The 21507-nt window shown below is 40.1% G+C and overlaps 1 protein-coding gene across 8 annotated transcripts in view; it reads right to left on the bottom strand.

Annotated features, from left to right (window-relative positions):
• Nucleotides 1-20526, bottom strand: part of LOC105086742 (adenylate cyclase type 10) — a 36955-nt gene extending 16429 nt beyond the window's left edge. For 7 of the 8 annotated variants that reach the window (XR_004131187.2, XM_031434743.2, XM_031434744.2 and 4 more), the window contains exons 1-17: nt 20364-20526; nt 19348-19452; nt 16376-16414; nt 15488-15631; nt 11269-11474; nt 10893-10983; nt 10711-10799; nt 9923-10114; nt 9087-9208; nt 5543-5619; nt 5246-5435; nt 4702-4757; nt 3809-3962; nt 3465-3687; nt 2181-2267; nt 1278-1549; nt 596-732 (exon numbers count right to left, since the gene is read on the bottom strand). Coding sequence is in view for 7 of the 8 variants with exons in the window: in XM_031434743.2 (XP_031290603.2) it covers nt 596-732; nt 1278-1549; nt 2181-2267; nt 3465-3687; nt 3809-3962; nt 4702-4757; nt 5246-5435; nt 5543-5619; nt 9087-9208; nt 9923-10114; nt 10711-10799; nt 10893-10983; nt 11269-11474; nt 15488-15631; nt 16376-16414; nt 19348-19452; nt 20364-20520 (2341 nt within the window). In the remaining variant the exon portion in view is untranslated. The remainder of the gene's footprint in view (nt 1-595; nt 733-1277; nt 1550-2180; nt 2268-3464; nt 3688-3808; nt 3963-4701; nt 4758-5245; nt 5436-5542; nt 5620-9086; nt 9209-9922; nt 10115-10710; nt 10800-10892; nt 10984-11268; nt 11475-15487; nt 15632-16375; nt 16415-19347; nt 19453-20363) is intronic. The other variant, XM_031434739.2, reaches the window with a different exon arrangement.
• Between the last annotated feature and the right edge of the window lie 981 nt (nt 20527-21507).

Genomic DNA, 21507 nt, shown 5'->3' with positions numbered 1-21507 from the left:
CTAAAAGGATTAAGATGAAAGGAGCTATAAGATTTAAAGTGGTTTACCCACCCATCCTCCCGGTTCTCTAATTTTCTCTTAGAAATGAACAACATTTTCTGTACCACATGGTATCCAACATTCTCACCCTTCCTGTTTACCTTCCAATAGCCCTTGATTCTGCTACCTCACAGCTCCAGGATGCCTTTCTGGATTTTACACATACTTCTCTCTCTTTCCTCCTCCCTTCTTCCATTCCTCATTCAGATTATCACGTCACCCTTCTCATCAGTAACGTGCAATTCTCTATTGGACTCTCAAGTTTATCAATCCTTTCTAGTGGACTCTGATGTTTATAAATCCTATTTTCCTATCTTCACCTCCTGGGCTGCTCAAAAAGGAACTAAAGTAGATTGACTCAATTACTTTACCTGAGGAAAGATTTTGTGTTTTCAACATAACTACATATTATCTGTATAGTACACTTAGCCAGGAAGGCCTAACCTTGCTTATGATGCCGGTAGGGAATCATGCTTCATAAGGGCCAGGTGATGCCATGGTCAAGAATGAACTCCAGCAGCAGGACCAGGGCAGAACCCTGGGGTACTCAGCTTACCTGAGAGGGTCTCCCACTTGCTAGTCTCCTCCTCCTCCTTTTGGAGGTCATGAAAGAGCAATATGTTCTTAGAGAGAAGGTCCTGGCATAAGACCTCACAGTAAAGGGGGTTTCCAAAGCACCTGCGGAAAAGGTAGCTGTAGAGAGGTAAGTAGGGGATTAAAGATGTCCACTGACTAAAGATGTCCACTTGAAGAAAGCCAAGCATAAGGGTATTTCATACTGAGGAATATTTCTTCTGTTGTTAAAGTCAGTTCTTGATGATATACACTAACAGAAGGAAGCCTCGCCATAAAAATGTTAAAAAAAAGTTTCTGATTGGTTTTGAAATGTATTTTGGCATTAACTTTTCTCTCACCTATCTTCCTTCTATTGATGTTAAAAGGAACTAACATCCCCTTGCTAAAGGGCCTGACAAAAACTGGCCTGACCACACATAATGGACATGTAAAGCAAGTCATCCAGGTCCCAACAGACCTGTGAAAACCTGGATGAACGGCCCGGGGAGATAGTCCTTTACTGGGTACTAGGAGACTGTCTACCTTTAAATCTAGTTTTGGGCCTCACCATGGTCGCTAACGTCATTCTATCCCTCAACTTTGGTGAGACCTGAGCCTTCTCACTTATATTATGGCACCGGCTCCTCCCTTAATGAAGTGCCCAGCTGGTCCTAGCCACTCACATCTGTAGCTCTTGGGGGATGCTCACCACCCCCAGTTCCCAACATGCCATTCTCAGCAGTGAGGTCTCTGCCAACTTCGAAATGGGTACAAGGATGGCCTGAGGGCTCTGCAGGAAGTGCTGGGCCCAGCCACACAGGGTGAAGGTGGGGGTCAATGTCATCACCATGATGATGGGCACACTGGAGAGCAATGTTCCCAAAAACTCCCAGGAAGCTGCATCCATATACTGGGCCTCGTCAATGAGGAAAATCAGTGGTGTTTCCCTCACTGCCTGGAAATAACAGCAAGGAAACAATGACAACCTCTGATTAGAAATGAAGTCACTTTATTTTCAAATCTACCATAAATTTCCCATCAATAATTTTAAGTAAAATGTCAACATAGGCTGGGATTTTCAGAGTAAAATGTATCCTAAGTCCAGGTAATATTTTACTTCATAAATATAAAATATAGCCTGTATATCTAATTCCTAAAGAAATCTACTGAGTTTCTTTGAACAAGAAAATACTCTAACTGAAACATGAAATGAGCATCAAAATATTCTCCAAATCAAATATGAAGCTTTCAAATATTTCATTTTGGCAAAAGCTTCAAACTGTGGGAATTCATAGTATTTTAAACCAGCTTCCAGACCAGGCTGCATATGAGAATCACCTAGGAGTGCTTGCTAAAACTACCAGTTACCATGCCCCACTCATATACACTTTAAAAAAATACCTCCTCCCCATCAAAAAAATTAATAAAATTTAAAAAAATCTAAATATATATATACAAAATTTTTTAAAAAGATAGATACAAACAATGAAGAAATGCCTAAGTCAAGGTATGATGGAGATAGATTAAAATGAGCATAAACTATCTGCACATGTTAAGAGTTGACGGCATGTAGCAAAAGTACCCACCTTCTGAAGCACTTGAAAAAAACATGCTTTAACCTTCTTTTGTCTGGCCAGGTCATCCATGTGTGAAACTCTGAAGGATAAGGGAAACTGACCGGGAAAATTATTCAGATATTATCTTTCAAAATGACAATCTAATAAAAATATACAGGTTCTCAAAAGGGAACAGAAAATGATTCTATTTTGAGTGAGAATAGCTTTCCACAGGACTAGGCATAGGGTTACAAATACTAATCCAACATCCATATGCAGTTCAGAGGGCAGACTGAAAGTCCACTGGTGGTTAGAGAGAGTGCGCTCCTTTCCATACCAGACTCTGGCAAATCTTTAAAGGATCATGACTAAGGAGTAAAGTGACAGGTCAGACTTAGTAATGTCAATTTGGACAACTCCAGTACCCCCATGCTTCCAAGTATACTATAATGAACGTATGCATGACACCTGTGAGAAAGAATCTCAGTGGATGTCTCCAGCACTGTGTCAGGCTGGCACATGAGCTATCATGGACCTGAGAGCCAAAGTGAGCCTATTACTTGACTGCTTTGGCCAGAGTCCCAGGTAAGGCCTGGCTTAAGCAAGTGCTATGCTGAAGGATTGGACAAATTTTCATTTTTTCTATTTTTCACTCAATACAACATCCTGCATGCTGGGGCAGATTAGGAGAAGTGATGGAAGATGAATAAATGGAATTGTGGACCAAGGAATTCTTAGCCTACTCGCTGCTGGAGACCACATAAATCCTAGACCACTGGAAGCTTTTGAGATTCAGATGCTAGTTCAAGTGACATACTCCATGGCCTGGGATAGGGAAGGTAAGGTTAAAAAACAGAACACTGCAACTGACTCAAGAACACGTGGATGTAATTGCTGGAGATGCTCGACTGGTCAGTATCACCTGGACAAATTTTAGCACTTTCACATTTACAATGCAATCTCTTATATATTACATCCTTTACAAAATTCATGCAAAACCCATATAAAGTACTATCATCATCATTTCACAGGTGAAAAAAAACTGAGGCTCAGAGAGGCTAAGTGATTTGTGCCAAGACATACAGCTAGCAAGACTGAGAGTCAGTCCTAGAATCCACTCTTCTCAAAAAAGGAAAAAACCTGGGTTTTGGTGTCAAAGGCTTTTCAAATCTTGATCCTGCCACTGCTAACTATGTGTTCTTAGACTATGCATATACATATGGCCAACAGGTGTTAGATTAGAAGACAATCCTGGGTCCAACTATCCACCAAAAATACAAATAATCCAGTTCAGAGAGCTACTGCCTTCATTACCTTCACAAAGAAGAGGTCATTAAAAAGACAGTGAAGCGGTTCTTCCACCATCCCATGGAGCTGTTTGAAGAGGCACTCTTGCCGGTAACAGGCTGGGCATGTATCAATCTCAAAGAAGATAGCCATGAGGGTCTGGATGGCATAGAAGCACTGCTTGGAATCTGCTTCCTTCAGCTTCAGTGGCAACACCCTGATGAATGTTACTGTGGTCACTGGGAGTCCCCTGATCCACAGAGAGGTTACTCACTCCACCAGCCCAATGATTCTGAATCTAACAACACAAGAGTCTCACCAACGAGGCAAAGGAGCCCCAAAACAAATAGGTGCATAGCACAAGTCTTTACCTGTGTCCTTCTTTCTGGGCCAGGAAGTTTATTTCAGCCAACAGCTGACTTTTTCCATAGCCTTTTCCACCTTCATACAGAACTGCTTGTCCCTTCTTCAGGTGCAAACATCTCTGCTGTGCCATTTGGAAGGCTTCTAGTTCTTTCTCCCGGTCTGTAGAGAGACAGGGAGCACCTAACACCTGTGGTTTTTAGCAGACACTTATTTATTTGAATTAATTTATAAAGGTGACTCTCAGAATGGCTTTTTTCCCAATATCTTTGACAGAATCCCATTCTTTGATGAACCTTCACATCTCTTTCTAGAAAATCAACCCTTCATGATACAGAAATGTGTGTTGGGCTTGGGGGGCTTGCTCCAAAGCCCAAGTAATAACATTTAGAACAGTTAGGCAGCACATGGGCATGGAGACTATCATATCTTCTTAGCTTTTTGCAAAAATTTCCATTGTAACAATTTAGTGTTTAAAGTCTGTCACCACCACATGAAAATAATGGACGAACAGAAGTAGATAAAACAAAGATTGGGATATATAGTATGGGTGGAACAGTGTCGGTGCTATCTTTACTATTTCAGAATGAGAAATTTCCCCCTAAAGATGATCAACAACAAGCAGATCAGACCTCAACAGCTTAATTCTGACTTACAAAGATTCTTACTAAATGTTGGCACTTCTCAGGCAAAGTGATAGGACCCAACTTGAAATTTAAACATTCAACATGGAAAAGAAATGGAAAATCCACTTCAAAATTAACAAATTCACTAATAAAGCTTCTCTCTATTTTTTAATAAAAGTTTAGAAGCATTTAGTCTCGCATTTTGTTTTTTAAATCATATGTAACCATCTACAGCTGAAAAAAAAATATGATTAAAGGTAAAAAAGAAAACTTACCTAACAATGGGTGATTTTGATTTCTCTCTCTGGCCAAATGTCTCTTCCCAAACATTCTGGAAAAAAGGACAAAGGGAAACATTACAATTAAAAATAGATTGGGATGGATAGATAATACATCTCTAAATAGACAGAGGGCAAGTTGTCCTCATAAACAAGTATTTCAGACAACTAAAGAGGTCCGGAGTTCTGTACAAAAGAGTTTTTTAAAAAGTGAAAAAAAAATGTTTTTGGTGGGGGGAGGGGAGAAAAAGCATTGACTGCTCCAGGCTCAGGAAAGTAAATAGGTTGTGAAGTACACAAAGGAAAAAGAACATCTAGATTAGTGAGCTACTGCGATCCTCTTCCTGTTGGACAGCAAGAAGCTCACTGACACATAAAACCTGAAGCTCTCAGACACGAAACCCTCCTCTTATGTTTCCTATTCTAGCAGGCCAGCACTAGAAGCATCTTTCTTTCTACTTTCATATAATCAAGCACTGATTATTCCTATGCCCTGATACTATAAAGAGATGGGAGTGAAGTATCACATAATGACACTCACATACATCTTCTATGGCCAAGATATTCATACATCTTCTCTGGGTTGGAGATGTTTTTCATCATTTTCTCTGGGAGCTTCTTGAAGTTATAAGCAGGTAGCATAGATCTTAGATATGTTACCTCATCACAGGACACCAAACCTGGATAAGCAGTTATCATTCTTGCCAAAAGGCTCACTTTCGGGCCAATAACTGTATCAGGGAGAAGTAAAGAAAAGGATGCAGAATTTTTGAACCAACTCCTCCACCTTCACCCCTCTAACAAGTCACAGAGCTAACAGTCCAATGTCCTATTCTACCTGTATATTCATGTCTTGCTATTGCCCCAACCATGCCACAGAATACTGGTCCATTGGTGATACTGATGGAAACAAGCCTGGGGATCAGAAAAACAACAGTGGGTAAATATGCACTCAGAAGCCTCTAAGTCAGACACTAGACGTGCCACTCTCTGGATCCAGAAGTCTAGTTTAGAGCTCAAAATGGAAAAGGCCAGAAGCTGCTGTCAGTCTGCATCACATGATGGGTACACAGTACTGAATATTAGGGAGATAGTCAAAAGGAGCAAAATGGTCCCTCTACTCTAAGAATTTTAGTTAAGGAGCTATTATTAGTAAAAAGATGAAAAATACCTTATATCTATAATTAGATACTTTATATGTGCTTTTTGAAGTACTCTCAAATTGATTACCTCATCTGATCATCTGAGGACTAATTAACAACAAACATGTGAAGTATAAAGGGCAACATTTTAAACCCATTTGACAAAAGAAAAAAAAAGCTGAAGGAGTTAATTAACTTTGTCCCAGAGTTATACAGCAGAAGGTAATATTAGTGACAGAATGAGAATCCAGACTAATGTGGCAGAAATAGTTTCAACTTAAATCTACAAGTAAACAATTTTTCATTTGTTCACAGAGAGTGTGAAGAGGGGGAACAATCCTGATATTGCTGTCTCCCAGGCCATCAAAATTCTCCTGTTGTCCTCTAAGGACAGAATCGAGGACTCTCACTATCCACTTACCGGGCTCACTGCCCAGGGAGAATCGGAGACACTCAAGACAAGAAGCAGGCAGCTGGTTCTGCTGCCATACCAAGAATAAGACTAAAAATTTGCTTATGTTTCATGATGCTTCCTTTGTCTAAAACGCCCTTTCCCACTTTCTCCACCTGCTGAACTCCTTTCCTTCTCAATCTGGCTCAAAAATCATCTCTATAGTCAAGACTTCTCTGGTACCTCTGGGGAGAACTATTTCTTCCCATAGCACTTTGTTGTAGCTCCTACAGCATTTTATCCCTACACTTAAATTTCATTGTATTAAAGTTAGTTAGCTGAGGAGGTAGTGTCTTATTTCTCTTAACGTCCAGCACAGCTAGCACAGTGCTTGTCTCGTGGTTATGTTCTATGAATGAATTTATGCATGTGAGAAACTCAACTTTTAGTGAGACTACGATAATGAAACAGATTAATTCTTTTTTCACTTGGTTATTTCTTATCTCTTTCTATTTTACTTTATAATTCCCCCTTGCTCTTCCTGGCAGCCCATGTTCCTTCCTTTATAAAACAAAATGTTCTTCACTGATGAAGAATATAGTCTTTATTCATATACATAAAGTATTTCTGGTACTGCAAAACTGTAATGATGAGATCTGGAGACTGCACTCCCCAGGTTTCAAAAGTATCCTGGAGAAACAGTCACAAACCAGAAAAGCTTGATCAATTATTAGACATAGGGAATCATCTTTCTTTTGTAAGTGAGCTGAAAGCTGAAGGTATTTCTTAGACTAGAAAGAGGAACTCAGACGATGACCCAAGGTGAACAGGGTCCTTGAAAAAGGAGACATGGGTGTGGTTTGGGGTCTAGGTGAGGCTGATGTGATGCAGAGAGGCATGAGCAATAGTAACTGCTTATGACACCACACAGGCACCTCTGAGAGTGTATCTCTACACTTGAATTACATTGAAGAAAGCAAGCTTCAGCATCTGGCTAGTGCAGCATTTCCTAAAATATGTTCTTGAGAACATTCATTCTTCTGGGTGTCTCTAGGTCTTGGTGTTTGGTGATCAAGTCAATTTGGGAAATGTTGAATAAAATGAAATACAACAAATTTCTTTACTGTAAGGCTGATGTTAATGTATACTGTTAACCTTCAAGAAGGAAATATAGTCACATCACTTCTCAAACATATTTGGCTATGAATTTATTGGATTTATTAAGGGAGTAATGTTCTACCAAACATACTTAGAGAAATTACTAAATTCGTAATTATCTTCAAGGAAAAAAAATACTGACCTGGAAACTAGCTTTTAGGCTCTGACACTGCCAAGCTATTTGGCTTACCAACATAACAACCTTTGAATCTTAGTTTCCTTTAGTTGGGGAGGCCAAATGAGATAAACTCTAAGATCCTATCTCCCTTTTAATATCTACAATGTTCTAAACTAAGTAAGACAGCAAGGACCACGTTATAGCCTAAGAGCCATAAAAGGCATCCTTAAGGACACTGCAAGGTAGCCTCTACTCCTGAATGCTATCTCATTTAGGAGTAAGGGCTAAGGGCAGGACTCTCCAAGACCACAGGTCGATGCAAAATTTGAAAGCAGACTAGAGCAGCACTGGAAGGAATGGCTCAGCACACTCATACTGGAGATAAGACTGGAAAGCAGGTTGTAAGAGTATCTGTAGATCTCACCAAGCCTGAAAGAAGTGCCATCACATATCTGCTTTGGACTAAGAGTTTCAGTATTTATGAAGCAACTGTAGCATCTTTTTTACCTATAAAATAAGGAGTTGGATCAGAAAACCTCTAAGTTCCTTTTCAGTATCACTGCCTCTATAATGGTATCACTTAATTTTATTTATTTATCTTTTTTATAATGGTATCACTTTAGTAATATATGCTGTCCCTTTGGGGGAATATCCACACAGGATTTGAGGACAGACGATCTGGGTTTCGTTACCAGCTCTGCTATACGCAAGTAACTTCTCTTCTGTGGCCTTAGTTTCCTCACGTGTAAAAGAAGGATACAAATATTCACACTAGTAGCATATACTAAAGTATTCCATAAATGTTAAAGCATTGTGTAAATGTATGACACAGTTTTTATTCATCTTGAATAAGTATGGCAAGCAAACAAATCTCTGACTTAGTGTTGACATTAGAAATAACTTTTTCAAATCTATTCACTTTCCCCATGGCTTTCTAGTGAAAAAAAAAAAAAAAAGGCCATTTGAAAAATTCCAACCAATCTTATCATAGTTGCGCTAAGGAAAATGGAAATTTTCTATACTTCATTAGGACTAGGCTTTTGTAGGTGGGAGGGTGGGGTGGATATGGAGCAGGAGGTCAGTTCAGTGTGAATTCCAGAAAAATCAGTAGGACTGGGAAAGACCAAGAGCAAAAGCCAAGAAGGAGAGCATTAACCAGCTGTGGTCCCTCCTATCTAGGTTACTGCCCCACAATTTGTGTTCCCATGCCGCCCCTCCCCACAGACGGGCAGCCTTCCTTCCACACACAGATACATTATTTGTATATTCATTTCCACATCTGCTTGTTCCTTTGCAATGTTCTTGAATCTTGCTATGCATATTGTGTCCCTCCCCTTCTCCTACCCCACTGGATGGAAACTTACATTCATTTCCCCTGGGTATCTGGTACACAGTTCTGTATCCAGTGATTCTTAACAGACTTTGTTTTCTGACTACCCTCAGCATGTTCCCTCTCTCCCCTTTGGGCAGATTCCAGATGCCCTCAACCCCTGCTACTTGCTACTGCCTCCTTCCTTGGCTGAAGAGCCCCCTGGGCCTGAGAAGCTCCTCTCTGCCCCACCTTCCTCCTCACTTGGTCTCAGCAAGATTCTCCCAGCAGAAGCTGAAGATGCTGAAGGAGCTCTCCAGGGCATGTGCACACTCATCTGGCTTCTTATCCCCAGGAAGGCCGAAAACACAGAGGAACATGCAGCCCTGAGATAGATGACAGAGAAAGAAAACAGAACTTGATCTGGGGAAGAAATACGGCTTGCGTCCACTGCACCAATTTCCCTTAGTGAAGCCAGACTCCTTCCAGATTCCTTCCTAGCTGGTTTTCTGTTAGGAATGTAGGATTCTATAAGATTCATGAAATGGGCATGCTAGGCCACAGCAACACGGACATTTTTTTTAAAAAGAAGAAGAAATAAAATCTTAATTTAACTATTTAAAGAACTAAAATTCAAAACATGAGAAAAACTGATGTCAAGAACTTTTCAAAAATTCAGTTTTTAGTGTCCAACTTAAGCTAACTCTATCTGCTTCTATTTTCTTCACCTAGAATGTAAAATATTACAATACTGCTCTTTTTCAAGCTCCTAAATTATATGAGAAAGATTTGATTACATTTACTTTACTAATAGAGCCATAAAAACATTCTTTATGCCTTCAGAAGGATTTTTTTTCAACAACGATAGATTTAAAAAGGATATGGAGAGTAACCCTCAGTTACCTTGAAAATTAAATTAACTAGAACATCCCTTTCCTTAACTATTACTAGTTGAAGTTTTAATGTAATATAGCTTGCTACAAAATAAGCAGCCGGGGATCTGACTTATGCCTGTGTTATGTGAGAAATAAACTGGTGATACAAGACTATTATTCCTCACTCACCTTTAATGCTGATGTGTCAAATTCCTTTGTACTTACTTTATCAAACATAAAGATCCGGCTCAGCTGGCCACCCCCTTTCTCTATCACTGTGGAGATGTATAAGGCAGCCTCCTGGATAAGATGACACAAATGCAACATCCATTCTGTCTTGTGGAGCTCTAGGCTGACCAAAACCGTAGTCACGGTACGGAATTCAGATATATACTCCATAGGCTGGCCTTCATCAATCTACAAAGACACAGTGAGTTACCTTGTCTGTATCTTCAACTTTCACTATCATGCTTAGGCATTTAAATTCAATATTCCATGGTGAACATGAGAAAATAATTTATGGATGTTAGACAAAAAACTTAAAATTCAGGTTCAAGCGGTATGGTAGACCAACCAGTACACTTGGAGTTAAAACTGTTTGACTTTAAAACTAATTCACTGATGAAATTTGCTATGCTTTTATATTTCCTTTCTAAGACTTAGTTTGGTATGTCCAATTCTCCTAGCCATTAAATCACTCACTAAGGGATTCACATAGATTCAGATACATGTAATCAACACATATTTACCAAGCATATACTCTATACCTGTTTACAGTGTACCAGCTTCTAGAGGGACAAACATAAACAAATATGGCTTCTGCTTTCTAGGACTGAGAAATCTAAACTTGTAAGACATGTCACTGTAGTAACTGATGCAGATGAGAAAATCTGCTGGTATTAAAATGGGCAGCAGGAGGTGAACTGGATCAGTACAAATGATCATCACATATAAATGTACATTCTTTACACAAACACACAGTCTACACGATGACTCAAGAACTACGAAATAACCTTCTTCAGAAGGCTTTTCATTATGTGCTTCCTCAGGGTTTGCTCAAGTGCAGAGTCTGGATCCAACTCCAGGGCTGTTCTTAGAATGTCTGAGAAAAGGAAAACAAACAAAATGTCTCCATGCATGTGAAAAATTAACCTTTGAAATTTTGGTATTGGATACAAAGGGCCAAGTAACTTACCAGCACTTGTCCGGTAATGTGGCAGGTAATCCAGGCACTTGTCAAAATGCTCATCGAAATCAAATGGGTCACTGATCCGCATATCTCTTAACTACAGAAAGGAACTGCTTAATTCTGTGCCCACCCACCAACTGGATTACCTTTGGTTCCTTAACAGAGGGGCTGAGGATGCCATCTCCCTTGTTTATCTCTTATCTTTCCAGCCTTACTGTTCTGCCTCATCTATCTTCCTGGGAGAATATTCCCTGCCTCCCTCTAAAATAGAGTTCCAACATTTGTTGGTTTGGTCAGGCCATATGTGAGCACCACCAGAGCACTGCCCTGGGTAGTAGGAAGGCCTCTGCAGGACGTTCAGTGGATGTGAGCAGGCTCCTACCTTCACAGCTTCGTCCTCCCTCATGATTTCCACTTCAAACATGTACTGCTCACAGAGCTTCCAGCAGTTCCAGGACAAGACAATCTCATTTGCCTGAGCCAAACGCTGAGCTAACTGGACACCGTCCACATCCCGCCCAATCACCAAGAGGTACTGTCGCTGCTCGTCTCCAACAATAACCTGGGAAATCCGTCCTGCAGACAGACCTATCCAGGAAAAAGGAGACACGTGATGAACAGCCAAACTCAGTTGGAAAACTTTGCAAAGGGCGGGGTCTGGAATCCTCACATGGTTTTATGCATCATGCCAATCTCGTTATTGCCATGAAGTATTAGGTGAGCGCAATCTCAAAAGTAATACCTTGCTCCAGATTTCTCTGTCTTAAACACACCTAGAGATAGACATTCAAATAAGCCTGAGTTGTATGAGGGAAGAAAAAAGAGATCTTAGGTGTCTGAGAGTTTTGTTTCTAAATTGTTCTTCTAAAGGACAGCTAGGTCCTGATGGCAGAGACCAAATGGTTATGCTCAGAAACTGCTGACCACACCAGTCCTCCTCATGTGTAAGCAGCACTGAGACAGTAGACAATCACTATTTTACCAGACATGGGCTCTGCCATACGCTTTTATTCTGCCTCCTGTTTTTCTTGCCCTGGATTTCTTACTGCTAATAGGGCTGAAAAACTGGTTTGCTTGCCAGAAAAGAAATGCCTATAACCAAGAGAAGTCTGCCCTTAGGTAAGTCATTCACCCAATCTACACTAAAAACAAGCGAAAAGTAGTTTTAAAAGAATGGCAGAGACATATACTTTTAGCCAAGATGGAATAACAGGTAGTAAATTTACCACAACACCTGGAACAATCATGGAACTGGAAAAAAAGACATGAAACAACAGAAACAACAGTTCTCAAGATACTGGCCATCAAGTAATTAAGGACAGTATGCTTGAGAGATGAGAAACAAACAAGGTGAACCCTCTGATACCCCAGCTCACTGCTTAGAGAGTTTCCAGTACACAGCTTGGAGAGAAGAAACCCAGGTGCAGCCCGGAGGGGTCCCCGAGTTGAGGAGACAGAACTAGGAATCTGAGGGGCCAAGGTGGTTTGTAGGGCAAGTTTGTAGGGCACTGTGACTACTGGAGAGTAGAGAGAGAGAACTCCAGAGAACTGGGTCTCCCTCAGTCTTTAGCTGAGTACTGGTAAGTGCATCAATCTGAGGAAACAACCTGAGGCTACAGAAAGAACCACCTGAAAAGATTAGAGGGAACAATCTTTAATATCAGACAGGGCCGGGTATAGTTCCTATTCCCACTAGCCAGAGTATCAAACTTAATAATTCACAGGACATTAGGTACAGTACCCGGAAGGGGTTTGACTTAGGAATAGGGCAAAACTAGCTCTGGACTAAACACTGCTCTGGCCCCTCCAACAAAGTTTGAAAGTAAAACCTGGAAGTATCAAGTCAACTACATCCCAGAACTAAGTTCAAGAATATTTATAGAAATATTTAAAAATTCAACACTCAACAAGGTTAAATTCACAATGTCTGGCACCTACCAAAAATTACAAGGTGTGCAAAGAAAAGGGAAAATATGATTCACAATTAGAAGAAAAATCAATCAGTCAAGCCCAGTGCAGAATAATACAAATGACAGAATTTGGAGATTAGGACATTAAAAAAGCTACAACTATATTCTATATATTCAAGAACCTAGAGAAAAGACTGAACAATTAGGGACATGGAAGATATGGTATCTTCATATGGATGAAGACTATCAGGCTTGAGATGAAAAATATATTAGATTGGATCAAAGGCAAATTAGACATTGCAAAAGAAAACATCTGTAAATTTGAAAACACAGTGATAGAAACCATCCAAAAATGAAACACAGGGAGAAAAAAGACAAAAAAACAATAAACACAGCATCAGTGAGTTGGACAATTTCAAGCAGCCTAATATGTGTGTAGCTAGACAGAGGAGGAGGAAGAGAGAAAAAATTATTTGAAGAAATAATGGCAGAACATTTTCTAAATTTTACAAAAACAAGAAACCTATAGATCCAATAATCTCAATAGGTCCCAAGCATAAGAAAGATGAAGAAAACTGTACCAAGACACATGATAATCAGATTGCCTAAAATTAGTGACAGAGAAAAAAATTTTGAAAACAGCTAGGGTGGAAAAGGGAGAGACATTATATACAAAGAAACAAGAATAAGGATTTCTTGTTGGAAACATTACAAGCTAGATGTCAGTAGAACGACAGCTTTAATATAAGAAGGGGTGGGGGAAGCCCCTGTCAATCTAGAATTCCATACCTAGTAGAGATATCTTTCAAAAACAGGTGAATTTTTTCCAGACACACAAAAGCTGAACTAACACATCTCCAGCAAACCCACATTATTAGAAATTTTAAAGAATGTTCTTCAGACAGACAATGATAAATGTTGGCAAGGACATGGTGAGACTGGAACCTTCATACACTGCTGGTAGAAATGTAAAATAGTACAAACACTTTGGAAGAAGTATTAGCAATTTCTCTAAAAGTTAAATATGCATCTACTATATGACCCAGGCCTTTCATGTCTAGGTATCTGCCCAAGAGAAACATATGGATATGTCCATACAAAGACTTGTACGTGGATATTCATAACAGCTTTATTTGCAAGTCAAAACCTGAGAACCCAATTGCTGATCAAAAAGTGAATAAATAAATTATACTATATATATATATATATATATGCAATAGAACACTACTCAGCAATAAAAAGGAATGGACTACTGATACACACTACAACATGGATGAATCTCAAATTATGCCGAATTAAAGTAGCCAAAAAGTACCTACTATATGATACCACTTATATAACATTCTTTAAAAATGCAAAATAATCTCTAATGACAGAAAGGAGAGCTGTGGTTGCTTGGGGATGGGGAGGGGAAGGCTGAGAGGGAGAGTTTATAAAGGGGCACAGGAAACTTTAGCGAGTGCTGAATGTTCATTATCTTGATTGTGGTGATGGTTTCAAAATTGTATAAATATGTCTATGTACAGTAACAGATATGAATTATCTATCAATAAAACAAAAATCAGAAGAACTAAAAAAGGACGGTAGGACAGGATAGATGCCATATAACTCAGAATATGATTCTTCACTACTGACTAGTCCTCAAAATACAAATGAATAGCTGGAGTTTTGTGTCTAGAGCTAACCCTCCAATCCTGACTCTGCCACTGGTGAAACTTTCACCTCAGTGTACAGCTTTTTTCCTATAGTATTGTATTATATTTTTGATTATGTAATACAATGACATAGCTCAACAACCAAACTACATAAAGAATATACATTAAAAAGTCTTGATTCCATCTATATACCTATCTACACTATTTTCCCCTAATAGGTGACTTTTATTAGTTTCTTATATATCTCTCCAGTGTTTCTTTATACAAATATAAAGAAGAAAAATTATTATTTTTCCTACTTGCATAAAAGGTAGCATACTAAACACAGTGCTTTGCATCTTGTTTTTTCTCATCTATGTTTTGGAGATACTGTTATATCAGAACATTTTTTTTTTTAAAGCTGCAGAGAATCTCAGTGAATAAACATATTATTGTTTATTTAACAAGTCTACTATAGATATTGTTTTCAACCTTTTATCACAATCTGTATTGTAATAAATAATCTTACATACATGATATTTAATGCACAGTCAGGTATACCCATAGGATAAATGTTCAGGAGTGGGATTGCTGGGCTGAAGAATAAATGCATTTGTAATCTTGGTAGAGATGACTGGATCACCCTCTACAGAAGTTATACAACTGCTGACTCCCATCAACACTGTGTAAGAAGGCTTATTCCTCGCAGCCTCACCAACAGTGTGTCCAGCATCTGAATTTTTCCATATTTGTAGGTAGGGAATGATCTCAATGTACTTTCAATTGGCATTTTTCTTATTACTAAGTTGACTGGTTTTTCACACATTACAAGAGATGACTTCTGTGTTTATGCGCTATTTATTCATTCTTTTGCTCAGTTTTCTCCTAGAATGTTAGTCTTTTCTTAATTTCTAGGTGTTCTTTCTATAGAAAAATTTACCCTTTGTCTACATATGAGTCGCAAATATTTTTTTTCCAGGTTGTCATTTATCTTTAAAATTTTTAATCTTTCCTGCCCACCCCCACCCCCCAACTTATCACTCTTAATAGCTACTACCTATCTTTAACTGCAGGTCCTGGCCTTCTCTGGTGTGGTAGATCCCAAATTTCTCCTGTATCTCCAGACTGCATTTTGCCACCAGGGTAATGATGTCACTCAGTTGATTCTGTTCCACTGTCCAGAGTGCAAGGAGCACATTCCCTGTAGACACACAAGACAGGCTGACAGAGATCAAATATCTGAATTCACTTGCTGTGGCAGAACCCTCAATAATGCAAAAGATATCATGCAAGGTGTCACGCAAGGTTTCTCGCCCTATACATTATGTTAGGTTAAAATGCTGCCTTAATCCTCAAAAACCATGAAGCATATAAAAACATGACTAAGTAGAAGCTGAAATGTTCCTAAGGTTTAAAGCTATTTTTGGTAATTCTTTCCCCACCAGTATCCTAACAGAAGGGGCGGAGTACTAGCTAAGAGGCCCACAAAATATAGGTTTACATTCAAGTTGAATTTTAAGATTTTAAGTGGTTTCATTAAGTTTAAATGAAAAGACAGGCCAGCTCTGTGGCACACAGCTGTAAATGATCGCAAGAGTTCTCCAGATAGGAGACTCTTGACTCCTCTCCCTCTCCTCTATGTAGCTTCTGTTATTAATGACCAAGCTTCTCATAAGTTTTCTCACGAATGCTTTAGAGGCACTTATTTTTCTGTCAATCTGAACAAACTGTAAAATACATGGGAGCTTAACATGGACAAGGCTTTTCCATTAGACTGGGAGACCCTTTGAGGCAGAGACTGTCTTCCTCATCTGTGTTTCCTCAGGGCCCAGGACTTAGAAAAATAATCAAACAATGCTGAATAAAGAAACATGCCAAATTCCACCTAAAATACAGTCTTCCTCACTTCATGGTGCTTTAAATATTCAGAAAAACTGAGAAATACCTGTAATATTTAGGATATCCCCTCCAAAACAGAGCACATCTGAAACCAAGCAAGAGGGGAAAATGAATCAAAATCAGATATGCTGGATCATGGCAGAATCACATATGATGAAAAGAATGGCCTTCTGAGTTTCCCTTTGTATCTTTTCTGGTCAATTTGTTCATTCCAAGGTTCAGACTCCCTCTTCCTTTCTCCTAGCTTCTCCTCAGATATGTCTGTTCTTATACCCAACTTCTCTAAAAACAGAAGAAAAGCCCTCTTGGTATCTTCAAAGCCATCCCCCTATTTGTGCTCTGGATCCTAGTCCCTCTCACCCTCTCAAGAACTTCACTCCCTTCCTTGTGTTCTTCCTGTGCCATCATTCCCATTAATATCTTTGTAAAAAAAAACAAACAAAACAAAACAAAATTAATCCACCTATTCTTGACTCTGCCTTCTCTAGCTATGAGCTCAATTTTTCTGCTATATTCCCAGCCAAAAAAAAAAAAAAAAATTCTCAGTTTATTCCAAACTGACTTCCATCTCTACCACTTCACTAAAATTATCAAAACCACCCAAAGCATTCATCTTGCTATATTTAGTATTTTTCTGATATCACTGTATTTGACACCTTTTATTTTCAATCCAGCTAGGGCAGCGCTCTTCTTCTAGAGACACTATTGCCCTTTTGGCTTCAGGAACACCAAATAGCCTACCTGACTGACAGCTTCACAGTTGCTGTTGTAGGTTCTTTCTCCCTAATCATAATCATAATCTCCCCTTGGCGTTCTTTACAGTCTCCCTATGTGGACTCAATCAGTTCTTAACTTTAAATAAAATCTTCATGCCATCAATTCACTTTTCATCTCTAAAGATCTATTCTCTAAGCTCAATCACAGCTACTAACTTCGTTGCCTCACTTGACTGACTTACTAACAACTCAAACTCAGTATATTAAAAATAGAACCCTTGACTTTCTTCCTCAAAGCCTAGTCTTTCCCATCTTGGTATGTGACATCACCATCAATTCGGTTACAAAAGCCAAAAAACTTGACAGTTGTTTTCCTCACCATTTCCCATGGAAATCCAATACATTAGAAAATCCTGTCTGTTGAACTGCAAAATATATTTCAAGTCAGTTCATCTCCATACAGCTCCCTTCATTACCACACCTTGAGACTAATAGTTTCAGCCTTTACTGCACACTGAAATTGTCTGTAAGAAAAATCCTTAGTCCTGGGCTTACCCCAAGATATTCTGATTTAACTGATATGGAGTGAAGTCTAGACATCAGTTTTAACAGCCTCCTAAGTGGTTATCTAACGTGCTGCCAAGGTAGAGAACCACTAACCTCATCTAAATCTCTAACTTCTCTCCACAATTATTCCAATTGCCTCTTCCAGCTTCCCGTTTTACCACCTACCTTCCATCAGTTCCCTATAAAACAATCTCCATGAGGGCAGGTACCGTGTCTTATTTTCCTGTGTACTTCTAGTACTCAGCAGTTCCTGGTATTATAAATACATGCTTGATACATAGTTTCTATCTCCAGGAGACAGCTAAAATGAGCTTTAAAAATGTAAATCAGATCACATCACTCCCCTGCTAGAGTCTTTCAACAGTTTCCCTTCGTACAAAAATAAATAATCCAAACTTCTATGGTCTATGGAGCTTTATGGTCTATGGAGCTTGATGCTCTCCAGTCTCACCTCAAGCCACTCTTCTCCCTGCTAACTATGCTCTAACCACACTGGCCTTTTCAGTTCCTAGAACACGCCAAGCCTTCTCCACCTCAGAACCTTTTTATTTGGCATTCTTCTGCCTGAAACGCTCTACCCTTAGCTCCACACACAGCGTTCCTCACATCCGTTATGTCTTAGCTTACACAGCACCTTCTCAGAGATGTCTCCTATGACCACCCTAATACAGAAGCTCTTTCACCCTACAATTCTTTTCTTTTTTCCCACAACACCTTATTTATTTCCTTTGTAGACTACATACTCTGAAATTATCTTGTTTACTATCTTCCTTCCTTGGAACCTACAAGAGGGCAGGTACTGTGTCTTGTTTTCCCATGTATTTCTAGTACTCAGCAACTCCGTTATAATACATACATGATACATAATTTCTATCTCCCCCTTTCACCTAAACTTGATGACATCCATTGAAAGACCTCAGGCAGAATCCTCAGTGGTAAGGGATTAGTCAAATAGCGACTTTATGTGGCTTAAGGAGAGGCCACAAGGTAATTATTGTGGTGAATCTCAGAATGATGGAATAACTATGGGACACTGTCAGTAAACGAAGGGAATGTACATACATTAGTACTAAAGGGTGTAGAGCCAGTATCATTTGTTAGGTAGACCTAACTAGACTGAAAACGCCTCAAAAGTAGGTTTCTGTACCTTCTGCACTTATTACGGTGTATGTCATAGTAGGTACTCAAAACAAGTTTACTGCACAAATAAGTTTTTCTCCTAGATTAGACAAATATCCACAAGCTTAATACATGGCAGAAAATAAAACACTCACTCCTACTTCACAGGATCAAAATGCAGTAACCAAATGGGAAGGTATGAATTGACACAACAATGTAAACTGACTTATAACTCAATAAAATAAAATTTTAAAAAAATGAGGTGTGTTGTAAATTATACCTGATATACACACATGAAGCACATTATATTTTTGTTAAAAGAGACGGCCTTAGGAATACTTCATTTCAAAATAAAATACAAACATGCAGAGTTAAAATTAAAATTAGCATTTCCCCCCCTCTTTCTGAACACTGAGTCAATAGGATGTGAGATTGGGTAGAATGGCAGGTATATGGAAAGATCTAGCTTGTCAGTGGCAACCTGAAAAAATAAAACATGACTGACACTAAAGGAATGACCTTCACTATCCGTTTTAAGCACCTCAGGCCTGTTTCTGTTACAAACCCTCAGAAGTCCAGCACCACACTTCCTTGTTCCCCTACAAGGGTCACTCACGCTCCACGATGTCACTAATGTAATAACTGAAGATGTGGGCCAGTTTGTCCATGTCATGTTCCGACTTGCAGCTCAGGCTGAATCTGTCCATTAATGCTGTAAACCCTGACCAACAAAGCAAAAATTACTGTTAGCTGCAAATCCCAAACTTTTAGGCCTTAATCTCTCCATGCATTAGAACAGTGTAAAGAAAGCAGATCTCTTTAATATGAGTAATTTCACAATTCTTCTTTTTCTTTTTTTGAGTAATTTCTCTATTCTTTAATATGGTGTTACTTAGCAAGTACTCAGGGCCAGGCTGGTTGCTGCTGCCTCTAGGAGTCCAGAGGGCCAGCCTTCCCTTATTTCCAGGAGCTGCAGATGAAGATTCACCCACAAGAGCCTTTTCCATCAGAATGCAGCTACTGCTTTCCCGTCACACCCTCTTAAGGCTCTCTGACCAAGGGAAAGGATTTCCCCCGATATGAAGCGCAGAAAAACCAGTAACAAGGAGATTGGATTAAAGCTTCATGGAAAACTCATACGGTAAGCTCCTCGAGGACAGGCACCTGAATCACTCATTTTCATATCCATGACATAAACTCCCTAAGTATTTGTTAAATGAACGACCCTCCTAGTAGCTACTAGGTCTCTTAACACCTAGCACAATGGCAGGTACATACTTATGGACTCAAAGAATGAATTAATTGAGTAAATAAAATCACTAGAAGCAGCAGAATGCTTATTGGAAAACACTTGGGTTCAAAGCGTGCCGTATGGCCCCGAAAAAGTCCATTCCCTTTTCTGAGCCTCAATTTCATCATCTCTGAAGTGAACTCCAGGGCTACATCAGGTTATCTTCTTGCTCTGAAAATGACCCTCGGTTTCCGGCGGAGGTGGCGGAAAATGCGGTGAAACCGCGCTTGCTTTGCTCGCTCCGGAGCCAGGCCCATAACCGCAGCGGCCCCTACGAGCTGAGGCCCAACGGCTGCCCCTCCCGCAGGTCAGGAGAGCAGCGGGCCTCCTCTCTCCCTCACCCGTCACGTGGACGCCAAGAAGGACGCCCTGGGCCGTGGCGAGCTCGGGTTCCGATCCCCTGGGCTTCCTGAAGACCAGCAGGTCAGGAAGCAGCGCCGCCAACCGGGCCTCTAAGGGCCACAGAGGCGGGGCCACCAGCCGGTCGCCGGTCGCCATGGCGGCGACGGGGCTGCGCGCCGAGCTACCGGAAACAGGGTTCCTCCACGTAGCAGCCAATCCTCAACGACAGCCCTGATGGGTCCCTCCCACCAGCCAATCAGTGCGGGCTTGCTTGGAGCAGCGTCAATCGAAAGCCGCCGCGGGCTCTGCCCCACCTGTTTCCCAGCGCCTTGGCCCCTCGCGCTGGCTTCCGGGGAGGGGACGAGCAGAAGGTTGGCAGGACAGCGCGTTTCAAGGAATGCAAGCTGACGGTTTTAAAATCTCCGTGAAACGTGGTGAAGATACTTCTACGATGAAGCCGATCATCTGGGATAAGTTATCAGTAGAGTGGTCTTTTTCCGGAGCAGAAACTTGGGTCATCTCAGTTTGTAAGGAAAAGTTCCATTGATATCTGCCTGAAGCAAACTCAGGATGGCTTTTTAATTTACCGCCTTTAGATTAAGACTGTTTAACAGTGTCAGTCTTTTTCTTTAATTGTTAGCTTCTTCCATTTCTGTTGTCTGCCAGGACAGGTCACTGGGTATCATGGGAGTATTACCCGGGGCTGTTTTGTCAAGTTCCCGGGTCCCTGACTTTTGTGTAATAAGGTCACGTTTGTGGTTGCCCATCTGTTGCTCAGATCTGTGAACACAAGACAGTAAGAGGACGAGTATGTTGTGGATTAACAGAAATGCATCTGTTTTCCTGCATAAATAAAAACAAAAATCTAAAAATTACATCTTCACTATCTTTACTTCTACAGTATCTTATAAATCAATGGTGGTAACTAAAGGGCTAATTTTACTCATGGAATTACTTCATCGCGTTTTGATTAATACTTAAACGGTAAAACCAAATGGATGATCAATCCACAGGCGACAGGAAATACCTCCTCAGGAGGGAGAGAGGGCCAAAAGTGAAGGAAAAGAGATCAAGGGGATACACACAACCAAGAGGCTGGACACTCCTAGTCTTGACACACTCCACAGAGCTCATGTCTGTCTA

Source organism: Camelus dromedarius, chromosome 19 (assembly GCF_036321535.1).
Source record: "Camelus dromedarius isolate mCamDro1 chromosome 19, mCamDro1.pat, whole genome shotgun sequence".
NCBI lineage: Eukaryota > Metazoa > Chordata > Mammalia > Artiodactyla > Camelidae > Camelus > Camelus dromedarius.
The sequence above is the reverse complement of the archived record's forward strand: the minus strand, read 5'-3'. Positions and strand labels throughout refer to the sequence as shown.